Source organism: Sturnus vulgaris, chromosome 7 (assembly GCF_052056855.1).
Source record: "Sturnus vulgaris isolate bStuVul1 chromosome 7, bStuVul1.hap1, whole genome shotgun sequence".
Lineage (NCBI taxonomy): Eukaryota > Metazoa > Chordata > Aves > Passeriformes > Sturnidae > Sturnus > Sturnus vulgaris.
The window spans coordinates 5,567,628-5,583,472 of NC_142249.1; the positions used below are offsets into that span (position 1 = coordinate 5,567,628).

The 15,845-nt window shown below is 42.7% G+C and overlaps 1 protein-coding gene across 1 annotated transcript in view; it reads right to left on the minus strand.

Moving 5' to 3' along the window:
- Positions 1-1,495: 1,495 nt before the first annotated feature.
- The window catches only part of UBE2F (ubiquitin conjugating enzyme E2 F (putative)), a 52,250-nt gene continuing 37,900 nt past the window's right edge, over positions 1,496-15,845 (minus strand). The window contains exon 10 of the mRNA XM_014881998.2: positions 1,496-1,993. Coding sequence (XP_014737484.1) covers positions 1,943-1,993 — 51 coding nt within the window. The 3' untranslated portion in view covers positions 1,496-1,942. The remainder of the gene's footprint in view (positions 1,994-15,845) is intronic.

The following is a 15,845-nucleotide window of genomic DNA, read 5'->3' on the forward strand; positions in this document are numbered from 1 at the left end:
AAATTCCGTTTATTTTCCTGGACTGTGAGGTGATGAGATCTAGGATCCACCCCCTGTCCTGGATGAGGACAAACCAATGCTCAGACCTTCTTGTACAGTATTTAACAGTATCCAAACTTTATTATTCTGCTCATCTCCTCCAGGCAAGCAACAATACAGGGAAGGGGTTAGACAGGGTTGTTCTGGAAGGCAGGGATGGCTTTGATGGGGACTGGACCCCTCCTCCTGAAGGGTGGAACCTGCTAATAGTAGCAGGGTGCCTCTACAGCAAGAACTGCTTTGTTACAGCAACCTGGTTGAGTTTTCCACTCCAGAGTAAGAGAATCCCTTCTAATGCCATAAACAAAATCGGGATTTATTTCCCAACCTTGTTACTTCTGTGAGTGTTTCACTCCTTACCTCGCTGACACAGCTGTTTTGGCAGCTCTCACTGCACTCGCCTGCTTACAATACTGGGCTGATCTGTGTTACCTTGTGAGTATTACCTGCAGGTGAACTCTCCTCCTGCATGCCAATCCCTGCATTTCACCTCCCTGCTTTCCCAGGCCTCCAGCAACAGCTACAGGAGCTTGTGAAGCTGGAAAAGAAAAGGCACAGGGAAAAGTTTCATGTTTAGTCTGCACCCCAGCTCTGCTGTGCTCGTGATAGATTGTTTGCATTTCCTCCAGCAGGAAAGAACAAAGGGGGGATAAAACCCCAACAGTCAATGCCCAAGTGTCATACACACACTTGCTCTGCATGAAACCACACAAACATTTATTTCTCTGGTTTATAAAGGCCTGGCTGGGCTCCATCAGCTCCTGTGTGTGATCCCAATACTGGAGGATGCCCAGGGAGCTCTGGCGCAGGGACTGAAGCTGCTCTCTCCTCTGCAGGCTCTCAGTGCCATCCTGCTCCTTACAGAAAAGGCAATTGCAGCATTACACCCTTCCAAATCAAGAAAGCCAAGTGTGCACAAGTGGGGGGAAATGTGTTGTGGTTCCAGCTGTGTCATTCCCTTTCGGTGCAGCAATCTGGAGAACACAATTAGGTGCTCTCAGGTAATGGTGCCTAAATTTACCTCCATCAGATCAAACAGCATCTGATGCTCTAACCACATCCAGATTGGAAAGCCAAAGGCAGATTTCTTTTAAAAAAAATCTTCCTTTCATTATTTTCTTCACAGAAATATATAATATATATAATATATATATATATTATTTTACTAATACTAAACATGTACTTAAGTTACGTATTAGCCTGTATTTCTTTTAGCTACTTCACACAATGAGTAGAAACAACAACAAAAAAAAGACAACTGTAGCCCAAACAGGGCCTGAAATTAACCATGTAAAAAATCCAAACTGACAAAAACATACTTACATTAAATAGCATTGAGAATTTCAATACCAGAAGTAGAATCTCATTCTGCACTTCTACTCTGGCAAGCTCTAAACCTCAGCTGAGTGACTCTTAGAAAAAAGCTCATATTGTTTCTGCTCATCAAAAGCAACAGTTTTGTGAATTGGTTCACAGGAGACCATTTATTGCCAACTCAAAGTGTTCCAAAAACATGCCACCTTTTCTGCTTGGGTTGTTTGGGTTTGTTTTCCTTCCCCCCTCCAGATTAGGCAAGAGTTTTTTTAAAAAAAAGTGTAATTACAATTTCAATAGTGATTTCTTTTAACTTCTCAAGCATATCTCATCAACAGGATATACAGTACAGTTCAGAAGAGTAAACATTTGTAAAAGGAAGCAGACAACTTTTTCAACCAACAGACACAATTTCTTGCTGTATTTATGCTGAACTCTCCTTTGAATATGAACAGGTTATGAAGTTAGTTTTCTTCTTCAGTACAACATGGACACAGGGCTGGTACAATCTGGGCTGGTTTGGCTGCTCTTGAAGTTCAGGACAAGCGTGGAGTGGAGCCGTGGTCCTGCCATCCATCCTCCCCGTTCATCATCTCGCGTAGCGCTTAATGTAATCTTCAACTTTACTGCGGAAATCCTCCTGGGGGGGGAAGCACAGGCACGGTTACCTGGGCACAGCAGGGCTGGAACGTGCTGCAATTCACATGGAAACGTGAATGTGTGCTGCTGCAGCCCCACGCTGCCACTGGCAGGGACAAGCTCCCAGCAAGGGAAAGCTCTGCTCGAGAGCCTTGAATCCTTACAAAGAGGAGTCTGTGCTCCACAGGGATCTCCACAGGGGTATAAAGTGGGAAAAGTCTCTGCCAACTCAGGTACACACACACTGCCTGCTATTCCATCACCTCTGCATGCAGGGAAAACCACCCAGTTCTGGTAGTTTGTGCTTATAAAGCACACAGAAATGCTGAGCAAGATAAACTGTGTGATCCCTGTGCAAGCCGGGGTGCCAGGCACACACCACATTCCTGGCGTGTTACTTATTCCAAGCCTGAACCTTACAGCTTGGAGTTAAATGTGTTCCACCCAAACACAGCACGGGGCTGTGCTCCAGGGTGCATTCTGCTGCATTCCCAGCTCTCCTCTTTGTGTGCTGCTGGAATATAAAGGAGGAAAAACCGAGAAATGTATGTACTCACATCTGTTAAAAAAGAAAACAACTAAAAAAACACAATGCATGCAGTAGATGAGGAGGTTTTGAACACTGTCCTGGTACACTGGAGCTGCCTGGAGAGCAGAGGCTGTGGAAGCACTGAAATCCTCTGCCAAGGCTCTGCTTTTACTAGCAAGAGCACAAAATCCCACTGCCACGACCTGTGACATCACAGCAAGGCATGGTCCTGCTTCCAACAATGTCACTTGTCAGCTCCAGGTCTGCCACCACATAAAATGATGCCTGTCAAACACATCCCAGGTGTTTTGGTACACACCACCAGAGCTGGACATCCTATCACACCAGGAGGGAGCACTAACATGACCCTTCTGCCTCAGTCAAGCTTGGAACACATCAGTATTTCCCTGGCTCCAACACCACGCTTCAAACACTTAAACTCAGCTTCCCTTATGATGGTTTGGTTTTCTGCTAAACTTTTCTACCAGTGAAAGGATAAAGGTTATCCCATAGTTAAAATGCAAAAGGAAAAAAAAGGAAAAAAAAAAAAACCAAGAAAACGTTTGATCCATCAGAAACTCAGCTGATCAGGTGCATCACAGATGTCCGTAACTATGGGGAAAGTGCTCAGAATCTCAACCAAGTTTAAACACAGTTTAAGGCCAGAGATATCCTATTACAAATATGACTGCAGAAATCCCAGAACAGGCTGCCTGCTCTTCTGGGGTGAAAGAGCAGTTGTTTTGGTCCAATATGGCACCTACTCAAGACAACAGTGTGTGCAGTGACTTTCTCACTCTGCTGCAAGCACACCCATTTCCACAATGCACAGTGTCAAAAAACTAACACTACACAGCTAATGCCATCTTCAGCTGAAACAAAATTTTCAAATCCAGGACATTTCAATCCATAGGTGCAGGTTATGATAGCTGTGGTGGAAACTGAACTCACTGAGGCCTTCTTGCACATTGTTCCCCATTCCTGTGTTTCTCCAAAGGATGGAGCTGAGCACAAGGCTGAGAAACACCACTGGACCTTGCTGATGTGTACAATAGCCAAGAGCAGGGCAGTGCACACAGCTCAGAGCACCCTTGGCTCTTCCCTCTGTCCCTTTCTGAGTTATTTATGAGGAAAATGGGCTCCCAGCAGTGAGTGAAGAGAAGCAGGAAGGCTCCAGAAAGCCAGGCTGTCACTCAGCAGCCTGGGCTGAAGGGCCTGGTGCTGTTGGCAGGGATGGATTCCCAGGGTGTGAAGCTGCCTGTGAACAGGAGGGGCTCAGCCCAGAGCTGCAATATCCCATCCTCACCTGCCATATGGCTCAGCACTTCCTGATGAACAGGGGGCACTTCTCTCTGGGCACAGCTGCTTGTGTGCAACACTGAATAATCAAAGCAAAAAACTCAGCAGAGCAGGATGTACCCTGCATTATAAAGAGGCACAGGCAAAACCCTGCTAGAAATGAGAAGGGAAAGAAGGATTCATACCATCCCTTCAAGGATATAACAGATCCCACAGAAAGCATCCTCTGTATTTAAACAAAGATGTTTTGTTTGTACAAAGAAGTTTAATAAATAACTTTGACATGAATAAACACCTATAAAATAAACAGGATGGGGGCAATGATTTTAAATGGACAGAGGTAGGTTCAATGAGGTTTTGGGAAGGAATTGTTCCCTGTGAGGGTGGGCAGGCCCTGGCACAGGGTGCCCAGAGAAGCTGTGGCTGCCCCTGGATCCCTGGAAGTGTCCAAGGCCAGGTTGGACATTGGGGCTTGGAGCAACCTGGGACAGTGGAAGGTGTCCCTGCCCATGGCAGGGGGTGGGACTGGATGAGCTTTGGGGTCCCTTCCAACCCAAACCATTCTGGGGTTCTGTGATTCTATTTAAGAACACTTGGGAGAGGATCTATAGAGCCTCAACCCCAGAAAAGAATTCCATTCTACCCTTTCTAAAACATGTAGAAACACATACTCAAGAACTAGGCACTGTTTCAAGAACTGATGTCTGACCTGATTTGGCAGCCCTGGGAGAAGAGACTTTATTTTTTCAACTCTTTATACTGCACTAAGTTATGCTTATTAACTGCTTTTAATTGGTAACCTGAAGAAGATATGCTCAGTTATCCAAAGCAAACACAATACTTTGGTGACAGCTATCAGAGAAGTCTGGAAAAGTTCTGATGGAAACTTTCCCTCAGCAAACTCTTTTATTCATTGAAAACAGATTAGGTATAAGGATTACCCAAAAAGTAAAATTAAAAAAAAAAAAAAACAAAAAAAACCCCAAAGCAGATTTAGTTCATTTATTATCCTTAACATACCCACTACTGGTGCTTCACACCCTGCACTATTTGGCCAGTCCCTGTAAGAAAATATGCATTTTGACATCTGTCTTTTCATTGTGACTACAGCCACCCAGATACTGTGACAAACTTTCTGATCCACCTTCACATGCTTTAGATCCACAACCCTGTAAAATTCAAATAGAGACAGAAAAAGATCACAGATCAATTGCTCCTGCCTTTCCCTCTTTTGTGCTAGTACTCATAATAGCAGTTAACATTTTTTTAAAGCAGCTCTATCTTAACAACACTATCTGAAGCCAACAGTTATTACCAAGGTTAAATTCCAAACAGCTTCTGCTAGGACCTGAGTTGTGCTTCTAAAGCGATTAGGAAAGGGAACTCCTAAGCAACAGTAAAATGGCACTCATTACTCAGCTCAGCCAAGCCTTTAGGATATAATAACCAGCTAGATCTACCCATTAGTCCTATGAATTATATTTAAATCCACCTTTTCCTTCTTTTCCCCCTTGCAGAAAATAATTATTCACACCCACCAACCCCCACACATCCCCTCCCATTTAAAAAGGAACTGAATGAAACCTTTGAGTAGTACAGAAATCTCAAGTATGAGGTGGTTATTTTTTTACAATTCTTGTTCCTGCCTTGCTCTCATTTCCCTCCCATTGTTTTATTTAGCTCAGTCTCTACATGATGTGAAGAGTTTTCCAAGCTCTGTAATTAAATTTTAGTTCTCTGAAGAAAGAGAAGAGTAGGGGGTGAAAAACCTATATAATGGTATCTCCCACAAGCTCTCTGCTTAGCAGGTGCAGTCAAAGCCACTTCAATTTTCATGGCCTGTGATCCCAACTTCAGATTTTAAAATCCTCCCAGACACCAAGCAATTGTGATTTTGAAAAATGATGAGGAAATATTTTAGTGGATTTCTTAGTAGCCAAGTCCTAAGGGGGAAGAAAAATAAGAAATTTTCACTGCAGGGAGAAAAAAAAAACTACTAAAGCCAGAACACACCACTGCAATTATTTGGGAAAGAGCAGCACTGTGAGGAAGAAGAGAAACACTAAGTTTTGAACTTTTTTAAAAAAAAAATATCTTCACACAGAGGTAGGTTACAGAATTGGTGTGGGAAGCACAGACCTGCCTGCCAGGACAGAGAGAAGCTGAAGATACCTTGCAGAGACACAGCAATTAATTAACACACTGAACACATCTGCACATTTGTTTGGGATTTCACTTCTTAAGCAGGAACCATGTCCCTCAAGCTTCCACAAATTTTCTGCTGTCTGCCACTGGAGAAAGATAAAGGGAGAGAAGGACTCTCTGAAGTTCCTAGAAGAGGAACAGGCTGTGGATTAGATAAATACACCTAAATCCTGTTTGTGCAAAGGCAAAAGAATTGAGCCAGATGAAAAGGACAAAATTGTGCCCTGGCTCAAATGCAACGTGAATCTAAATCTGCCATGGGGCTGGATGGAGATGGAGGCCTGGAGAGTCCTCTGGTGCAAAAGGACTCGGGATTTGCATCTCCTGCTGCCATTCAAGGCTTCACCTGGGCTGCTGGAAGCATAGAAAAGCTCCTGGGAGTTACTGCAGGGAGCAGAGAGTGCTGGGTCCCTCAGTGACCCAGGTCAGGAGTCTCCTCTGCTCCTCCTCTAAGGCTGGCCCAGGCAGGGATCACCTTGCCAATTGTGGGAAAGGATTACACCAAAGCCCGTCAAGAAAATGTAATGAATTACCCCAATTACTCTGAGCTTGACTTTCTCTGAGCTGCAAACACACTTCCACCACGAGAAAGGCACTCATTCCCAAGAGAGGTGATGTCCTTGGGATCTGGGGGGATGAATCACAGGCACAGAGGAAATGGGAGCTGCCTGGCTCTGGCCAGAGGATTCTGCAAGTTATGCTCCACTCCAGGCAAATGATGCTCCAAGTAACCTGAGGGGCAGGTGAGGCACGTGGGGAATGCACATCCAAGAGCTCAGATCCCTGCTGGCACTCAACAACCCTGCCATATGTTCCCTTTCAAAAACCAGCAAAGCAAAAGCTTGCTTTTAAAGCCACTTAGCTGCCTAGAGTATCTAAAACAAAAGCTTTCAAACATCTGCATTTCTTCCACATTGCCTCAGCAAATCAAACCATCTGCAAAAGCTTAATCAACTTTGCTGAACCTGAGAGAGGCTCCATCCATAATCAAAGTGTTATGGAAGATGGGGAATGGTTTCTATAAATACTTGCAGCATTAGGAAAGTAATGTTTTTCCTATTTACAGCTGTTAGCTCAATTAGCAGCTGTGCTGTTGCTCATTTGCACATGCCATTTCATGCACTTTGTGCTTGCTGGGAAAAGCTTTCAAAGGCTCTAATAAAGACATAGAACATAAAATGGGGAGGCAATCCAAGAAAAACCCCAGTACAGCTCTGTAAATGCAGAAATGCTGCAGAAACAAACAAAGATGTATTCTACCACGGCTGCCACGGTTTCAGTGAGAACAACAAACACCAAACAGGGTGGTTGGGGGAGCAGAGGAAGTGAAGGATTTACTGCAATAAATATGGAGATAAATAAATGCAATGACTCACAGGGAGAACGGTTATGAAAAGATGGTTTTGGACTGGGATGGAACTGTTGTTCTTAATAAGCCATTAAAGCTGTAATCAGAGAGTAATAAAAACCCCCACAACAAAAATTAAATAGCTTCCAAAAAACCACATCAAGCTTGAAAGCCTTTTGGGGCTACATTCCTTTCCAGTGTGGTAAAAGCCTGGAAAGCTGAGGTTAGCCAAAGGTGAAGATCTGCTTCAGTTTTTCAGATACACCTTGTGGGTGCATTTAATTAAAACAATTCTTCAGTTTTTGTAGATTTCTTCTCTCTTGAAGAAATCAAGGAAGAGATACTTGATTCATTAGCCAGGAATAAATGTGATTTTCTTATTTCACCTGGAGAAGGTTAAAGGCACTGTCACACTTTCATCACTGCAGTTTTGTACTGTCATTAATAAAAAGCAGTGTTCTCACCAATGTTTGGAAATAGCTATTTTCCATCAGGAAGAGAGATTTCAGGATGTCAAGGGCTGGTGCAGGGCTATCAGTTTAAACAGGGGATGGGGTTAAGTGGAAAACCTCATACTAGACCAAGGACAGAGACAGATCCCAGCCTGGAGGAAACTCGACGAGCACAGCAAGGATGAGACCACGCCAATTTAAGCACCAACATTGACTCAAATATTCTACAATGCAAACAACATAAAAAATGAGGTTCTGACAAAGCCAGCTTGAAGCAAACATAGTGAGATGCAGCTCTGGGTCAGATCTGTTATGTCCCTGAATCGACCAGTACTGAACAGCCCTTCTACTCTCTACCCTTCCCTAAGCTAAGGGCCATCAACAGAGTTTTTGTCTAAGTCCGACACCCAGCTGGTTGAAAATGTAAACATATTCATTTGCATCCTACATTCTTGGACCCAGACCAGAAATCAAAAGGCTGAGAAGTTGCTGGTTTCAAAACAGTATTTTTTTTACTGTTTCTGTAGGGCCAGAAGTAGTTGTATCATCTCAAACTGTTTTCTAACACAGCCTTGGATCTCACAATAATCCCTTTTTTTCTCTGTAACTTCTCACTGTGAAAGACTGTGACCTCACAAACTTCATATCTGAATAATTCCAAAATCATGTGGAGGAGTTGAAAGTGAGAAATCCAGTTTGCAGATGAACTGAAAACAACTAGAAATGGTAAAAGGTAGCCCAAGTAGATGTTATGAAAAGCAGAGCAGAATGCATGCAAGCAGAACAGCTAGTGTGACAAAGTACACAATTTTATAATGAATTTTACAATGTCACTCTTTCTGTATGCCTCGAGAATTAATAATTCACAAGGAAGAAACAGCAGCTTCAAAGCCTTGACCTCAATTACTGCTTCAGCAATTTTAACAGCATGTATTGCTCCAATGTTGGGAGTAAGCACTGAAAATGAAAAAAAAAAAAAAAAATCAGAGTTGCACAAAATCCCCTAAAAATTCATGTATGCAGCACTAATTGCTTCTAATGTGGCTAAATAGGGAAGAGGAAGAAAAGACAACTGCAAGTAAAAATATGCAGATCTTGTGATCAGTAGGAAGCAGTGGAACACCCAGTGGTGTCTGAAGAGCTTTTGGGGTGTTCTCTTTATCAAAATAAAGCCTCGCAAAATAAAATATAAAATAAAGCCTACTGTGCAAGAGTCTGGAGCACCTAGAGCCAGGGAATGTCTAGCACAGGCAGGAAAGGGCTGCACAAGACACATTTAACAAGCAAAGACACCAAGACCTGACTGCTCACAAGTGTGCAGACTCTCATCACTGCTCCCCACACTTTTCACCAGCCCAACCTGAGCAGCAGCCGAGGCCAGGACAGAGCCTGGGGTTTGCTCTGAGCTGGATGTGGCCACAGAGCCCACCTGGAGCCCTCCTGGAGGCTCCCTCCCAGCCCAGCCCCTCTCTGCTGCTGTCAGCTCTGGTGACAGCACAGGATCTGATGTAGAGACTCTGCTGCTCTGTCTGATGTGATGGAAATCCATGTGTGTGTTGAAAAGCTCCAGGGATTGAGGGGACACATGGATGGACGGCATCACTGCATAAACCTGACTCCTCTGCAAAAAACAAACACTAAAAAGCAAAGCAATTGTCAAAGGTTCACTTCAGTGAAGCTCCAGGACAAACTGACTGAGGACAGAGCAGGAGAAGGAGCAGTGGGGGGAATGAACCTGTGAAAGGCTGAGCTCAGCAGGCCATGGTCAGTGGCAAAGAGCCACCACCATCTCCAGAGGTCCCTGCTAATAACCTCAGGGACTGTAAAATACCTCCTGGAAATGTCTCAAGGATGAAGTATTGGAAAACCGACAGCTACAGAGCAAACAACCCCTCTAATGTGATTCAGAATCATTTCACTTGGTTACACTGGCCATGAGCAAGAGAGAACAAAGGAATGTTTCTATCACGTCCTTTAACTTGCATTACATTACATTTAAAAGCAAGATTATTTTCATGCATCCTGACAGCAGCCTTGCCAACTTTTCCAGAGACTCCTTACTTTCATCATTATCCATAATTTTCTATTTCTTCAAATTATTCTGCTGCTGTTACAAGACTATCAGACTGACAGACTCCAACTTTCATCAGAGAACTGCAAGGACAGAAAACAGCAATGCTTTAAAAGCACCAGTGGCACTGGGCTGACACATCTCTCCACACCACAGTGACACACCAAACACAAGAACATTTTGTTAAAAGGACAGTTTTTGGTCTTGGGCTATGGAGGAGGAAAACATCAGGCTTGTCAACTCAGTATTTCCTTTACCCTCAGCTCCACAGGAGTTCTGTTCTACACCCAATAACTAATGTCTTGTATTTCAGTATGTTCAAAGCCAGATTGTTTAGCTTATAATAAATATATGGAGGGATTCCCCTCCCCTATCCAATTACATTTCTACAGTCTAAGAAACTTTAATCAAAAATTTACTTTAAACCTAAAGTGCCCTGCAGTTCTGAATCTTTCCCCACTCACAATAATTGATATTAATCACATTAAATTGATTGCTCCTGAGGATAAGGCAAAAACCTTCTTTTCCTTTTCACCTATTTTAGCAGCTATCTGTACTATAATGCCTTGTTCAGGGTATTACCCTCCTGATGACAACCTTTGCTTCTATTTTTTTAAAAGATGGCCACAGACTTTAATCACACGTGAGAGAAAATTTCCTTTCAGCCCAGGAATTATGGCTGGGATTGCCAGTAGAACACAGCAAATGTACCATGGGTGAGTGGCCACTCATGCTAAGCCACTGCCAACCATGAAGAGCAGCTCTCCCCTGAGCAGCACAAGGAGAATGGTTACAAAAACCCTCTTTTTATCAGGGTCAGGCAGTGCCAGAGGCTTCCGGGGAGGGTGCCTTATCCACCCAATTCAGTGGCTCAGACGTTGGTCTTGCACTGAGCTTCTTGCCCAACATCCTTTATTCTCTTTATCACAAGCCTGAAGGGTTGAAGTTTCCAAGAAGTAACAGAGAGAAAAGCCCTGGGATGAAAGTCTCAGCTGTGACTGCAGCACAGGCCAAGGTCAGCTCTGACAACCAGAAAAAGGATTTATTTTGCAGGCAGATTAAAAAATAAAAGGTAGATTGTCAAGATTAAAAAACTGGTTGCTTCTTCCCTTGTGCATTTAGCTCATCTGAGGAATTGGAACCTTTGGCACCTGCAAGTACAAAGGGCAGCACAGCAGAGAAAAGTTGTCTGCATTTACTCCTTCCAAAGTGATCCTGTCAGAGCAGAGATAAAACAGGTGAGAGAGGTTGTCTGTGTAGGAACATTCCAGCAAGAGTGAGACATGCAAGGAAAGGACAAGGAACAGAATGCAATTTAAATGTCAGGCTGTTCATCCAGGACTAAGATGATCCAAATGAATGCCTCCCACTGGTCCATTGTCCTACCCAGGGTGAATCATCTCCCTCTCCACAGCACTCCAATTCTCATCAGCAAAGCACCAAACACCACAACAGCTCACCATCATTTAAATTTAGTTTGGGTGGCCAGCAGTGCAATTTTGGACATGAGAGTCTATTCTATTCACACAAAAATAAGTGTCAAGCCTAAAAATTCTAGAGTAAATCAACATTTACCACTTCATGATACTGAAAATAAAATTCACTTATTTTTGTTTAAACCTGTTTATAACAAAAGATATCAAAACGAAATCACTTACAGTTATTACTGAACACTGTAAGGAAAATCAAGACAAGGTGAAAAGCTCGGCTTGCCTGTAGCCAATGAAGAAAAAAATCTCAAATTTGCAGTGGTAAAACATCAATTTTCATTCCTGATGAAGCAAGTAAGAACCTTAAACAGATCATCTTTTTTGCCACCTGTTAAACCTTTCAGTGTTATCTGCCTATTTAGCTTCAAAAGTTTCAATTCACTCTCTGAATTTTCAGAGAATATGAAAAACAGAATATTCCAAATTTGCCCAGACCTGCTTTACTCTCCTCCCCTATTAAATGAAATCCCCATTTCTTTTTTCAGAGGGATTTCTGCCCAGGGGTTCATATGCTCAATGCTACTGAAGAATCCAAAGCAGCTGTTGTTTTGTGCATCAAGCACTGAAGGGCTGGGAAGTTAGAAGAGCTGGTTTTGAGTTGAGAGTTATGTTAATACCCCAGCAGGGTTAGATGGTTCAGGAATACAAGAAACCCAGCTCCCTGAGCTCACATTTCACTGAACAGCACCATTCAAACTTGCTTCTGTTGATGCAGCCAAATAAAACACAGCAGAAGCAATTGCCCAGTCCTCCAGGATAAAATCTCTGTAATCCAAGCACACAAAGTGCCTGACCATGAGCTGACATGGTGGAGAGCTCTACCTGATCAGGAAAAGTCATGATAACCTCCTTGTGATATCCCAGCTGAGGAAACACAGGGGATGCTTGATTAAAGGGCTCTGCATAGCCAGGGCTGTTAAACTGTTCCTGCAGAACTTGTAAAAAGTCTGATTTTTTTTCCTGTACAAAATCTGCTGAAATTAATGTGGCTGCTCCATCCCTGGAAGTGTCCCAAGCCAGGCTGGACAGGGCTTAGAGCAACCTGGGATAGAGGAAGGTGTCCCTGCCCATGGCAAGGGGGGGACCTGGATGGTCTCCCTCCAAACCACACCACTTTGTGCCTCCCACAGAAAGTAATTTGGAGGTTATACGGTGAACGTTTTACTACTGCAACAAATATCTTTCAAGACAGCAGGAAGAAAAAAAATATTCTGGCATGGTAGCTTTTGTTACTGAATGATTCACACTCCTGACAAGGCAGGCAGGACATGATGACAAGCTCAAGTTTGCAGATAGGTTCCTTTCAAGTCTGCCAACAGAGGGCTGGAGTCCATGGAAAAGCCCCAATCCCTGACAACACCTCACTTGGCAGCTGGAACCAATCCCCTTTTCTCCTGTCACTTTGTCAAAATAAATGCAGGGCTAACCCAGGCAATACTTGAAGTCAACCATCAGCGTGGTGCCAGAAAAAAATTCCAGAAAATTGTGCTTACTGCTGATTTCCCACTCCTTTATGCCATGGTTAAGAGATCAAACTTTAATGCTTTGGGTTTTTAACCCCTTAAAAATAATTCAGCTGCAACTGTTCATGCCTTAGGAGCACCTTGCACACCCAAACCCAGAACACTGCTCCTCCAGCACCAGCTCAAACACAATAATAATAAAAATAAAATACTTTTAGACTACATTAAATTAAATTCAAGTAAATGTTTTTGAAGTATTTTCTCTGTTCTAAAGCAAGTTTTCCAGCTGCCTTGAGTCATCACTAAACTTCTGACATTTGAGCTTAGAAAATGGTAACAGTAATTATCAGAACTCCTCATATATCACTGTCACTGTTTGAATACAGAACTTTATAAGGATATGTGTGGAAAAATTTCCAGCTGGCTGTGATGGGAAACCATTTGCAAGGGTGAAAAGCCTGACAAAGAGAAGTGGGCTAAAAATAATGCGTGAATGAATTAAATGAGCATTATTTCTTACAAATTCCTTAGGGAAGGCATTAGAAAATGTACTTGGCCATTAACAACCCTTGGAGTGCATTCCCTGGCTCTAATCCAATAAAGAAATATTCAGATAGAAACAGGATACAAACTTGGGTCATAAAGAGCTGGTCTTTGACTTCTGACCCACCCATGTGCTTTGGAATACCATGCAAAAGAAAAGCATTTCAACTGTTCTGTTTCTTCAGGGACCCATCACAGAACTCAGATTATCCACAATTATCTGGAAAAGAAAATGCTTGTTTAGAACTATTTCTAATGCTTTTTACCACAAATAACATCTCCTCTGAAATGCACAGTGACAGGATGCAGCATCCACAGACCATGATGTATTATTTACCATACTTTATATTCCCTAAGTGTTTTTTATAAAAATGTGTTTTAGAGACTCTTGGACAATTTTGGTGACTGCTATCCAAACAAGCTGTTCTGCACCCAAATTGGCCAACAATCACTACAGATCAGTGGATAATGTTTCTAATTCCCAGACAGATTTAAGTCTCAAGGAATTAAGCCAAAAATAAACTGAAAAAAAAAAAGCAGAATCTAAGCAGTTTGGAGGTAAGGAAGTGGCAGGGAAAAGACCTGATGTCTTCTGAACAGGAAGAATCCCTGCAGGAGCTAAATATTCAAATATGCCTTTGCAATATAAGTGATAAAGATAGAGCAGGTACAACAGAGAAACAAAGAAGCTACTGTAAGATCACTTAAACCAGAAGACCTGAGGAAGAAATACAGATAATGAATATTTTTTTTCTCTCAACTCCCAAGTTGAATTTCATTTTGTGTTAGTTTGCCTGCAGAGGATCCAACATACCTGTGGCACACTCTGGCATTTATAGCATGCTTTTCATTCAGATGTATCAAAGAGCATTTCAAACAGATTAGGGAATTACATTAACAGAAGAAGACTAATTCCACCATGACCAATGATGAGAAAGCAGAATCCAAATCTGAAAGCATTATTTAGTTGCTTCTCTTCAGCTATCCAGAAATATGGAATTTGAGGGAAGGCTTAAATCTAAATGTAATTATGCCCTTATTATGTGTAAGCATAGAAATAAAAAAGCAGGAGGATGAAAGTCCAGCTGGCCATGACATTATTTTGGAAGAGTCTTTAGAAGGATCAGATCTGAAATGACACAGAGTCAGTGAGCTCTGGGACTCTTTAGCTGTCTAAAGGCACCAGCAGTGCTTGCTTTTTGGACAAAATTACCCCAAATTCAGCAGAGATAAAAGATCCCAGACCTGCCAGCTGCTCTATTGAGCACCCTGGGGAGTAATTCAGAGAGAAAGCCCCAGGCTCTCAGACTGGTGTTTGACAGAACTTGAGGTGAGACATGAGCACAGGAATCCCTCCCCACTTTGAGATGTGCTTCCCAGGCCAGACCTAAGTGTCTGATTAAAAAAACCCAAACAAACCAACAAGGAGGAAATCACTCTTGGTGAAAAAAGTTTTACAATCCCAGCCTGGTGGTGATTTCTGGTGGCTCCAAAACTGAGGAGGCTGTGCTGGGCAATGACAGTTTTTGATGCAAATGGAAAATCTGGGGGGAAATTCAACTCTGTGTGTTTCCAAAGGGATGCCTCAAGATCCTCTACAGAAAATCTCTATTTGTTTCTTACTTCCATTACTTGCTGACAACCTTCTCTTTCCATGGCTCACCTGTTCTCAGGAGGGATCTGGCCCAGGCCCTAACATTTTGCCAGGTGCTGCTGGTTCTTGCTGAGTTTCCCAGGGATTTCATAGAATTCCACACTGGTTTGGGTTGGAAGTTCATCTAATTCCACCCCCTGCCATGGGCAGGGACACCTTCCACTATCCCAGGTTGCTCCAAACCCCATCCAACCTGGCCTTGGACACTTCCAGGGATGGGGCAGCAACAGCTGCTCTGAGGAATGCTTGAGAAATCAAAATTCTTCCATAAAAACGCTAAACTGTTGGCTGTTTAAGGACTCTAAAAAACTGCCCACAATTATGAAAGGTCATAAAATTCTTCAGTGAAATCCATACTCAGCGACTGCTCCTAATTATCAATGGAATTTCTAATGGAATTAGAATGATGCTCTTACTAGTGAAGACAGGGCAACAGTCCTCAAGTAACTCCAGGAAAACATTCATCCCACAAGACTCATCAGAAAGACCTTTAAAGACCTTTAAAGGCAGCTCAGAGGAGAGACTGGGGTTTTTAAGCCAAGTTTCATAAAGAATTGAGGCTGTGTAGGGCAATTACAATCCTAAGAGAAAAATCTTAAAAGGCAGCTTCAAATTCTGAAACACCATGAACTTCATAAATCCAACTCCACAGAAACAATCCTGAAATAAAACCTTACTTCCTTTATCACTCAGAGAAACCATTAATTAAACTTTAAAAGTTAAAATTAATTGCAGAAGTCAATCCAGAGCCAAACTCCTGCAAACAAATCTATGCAAAATAATTGAGCATTAAATGCTG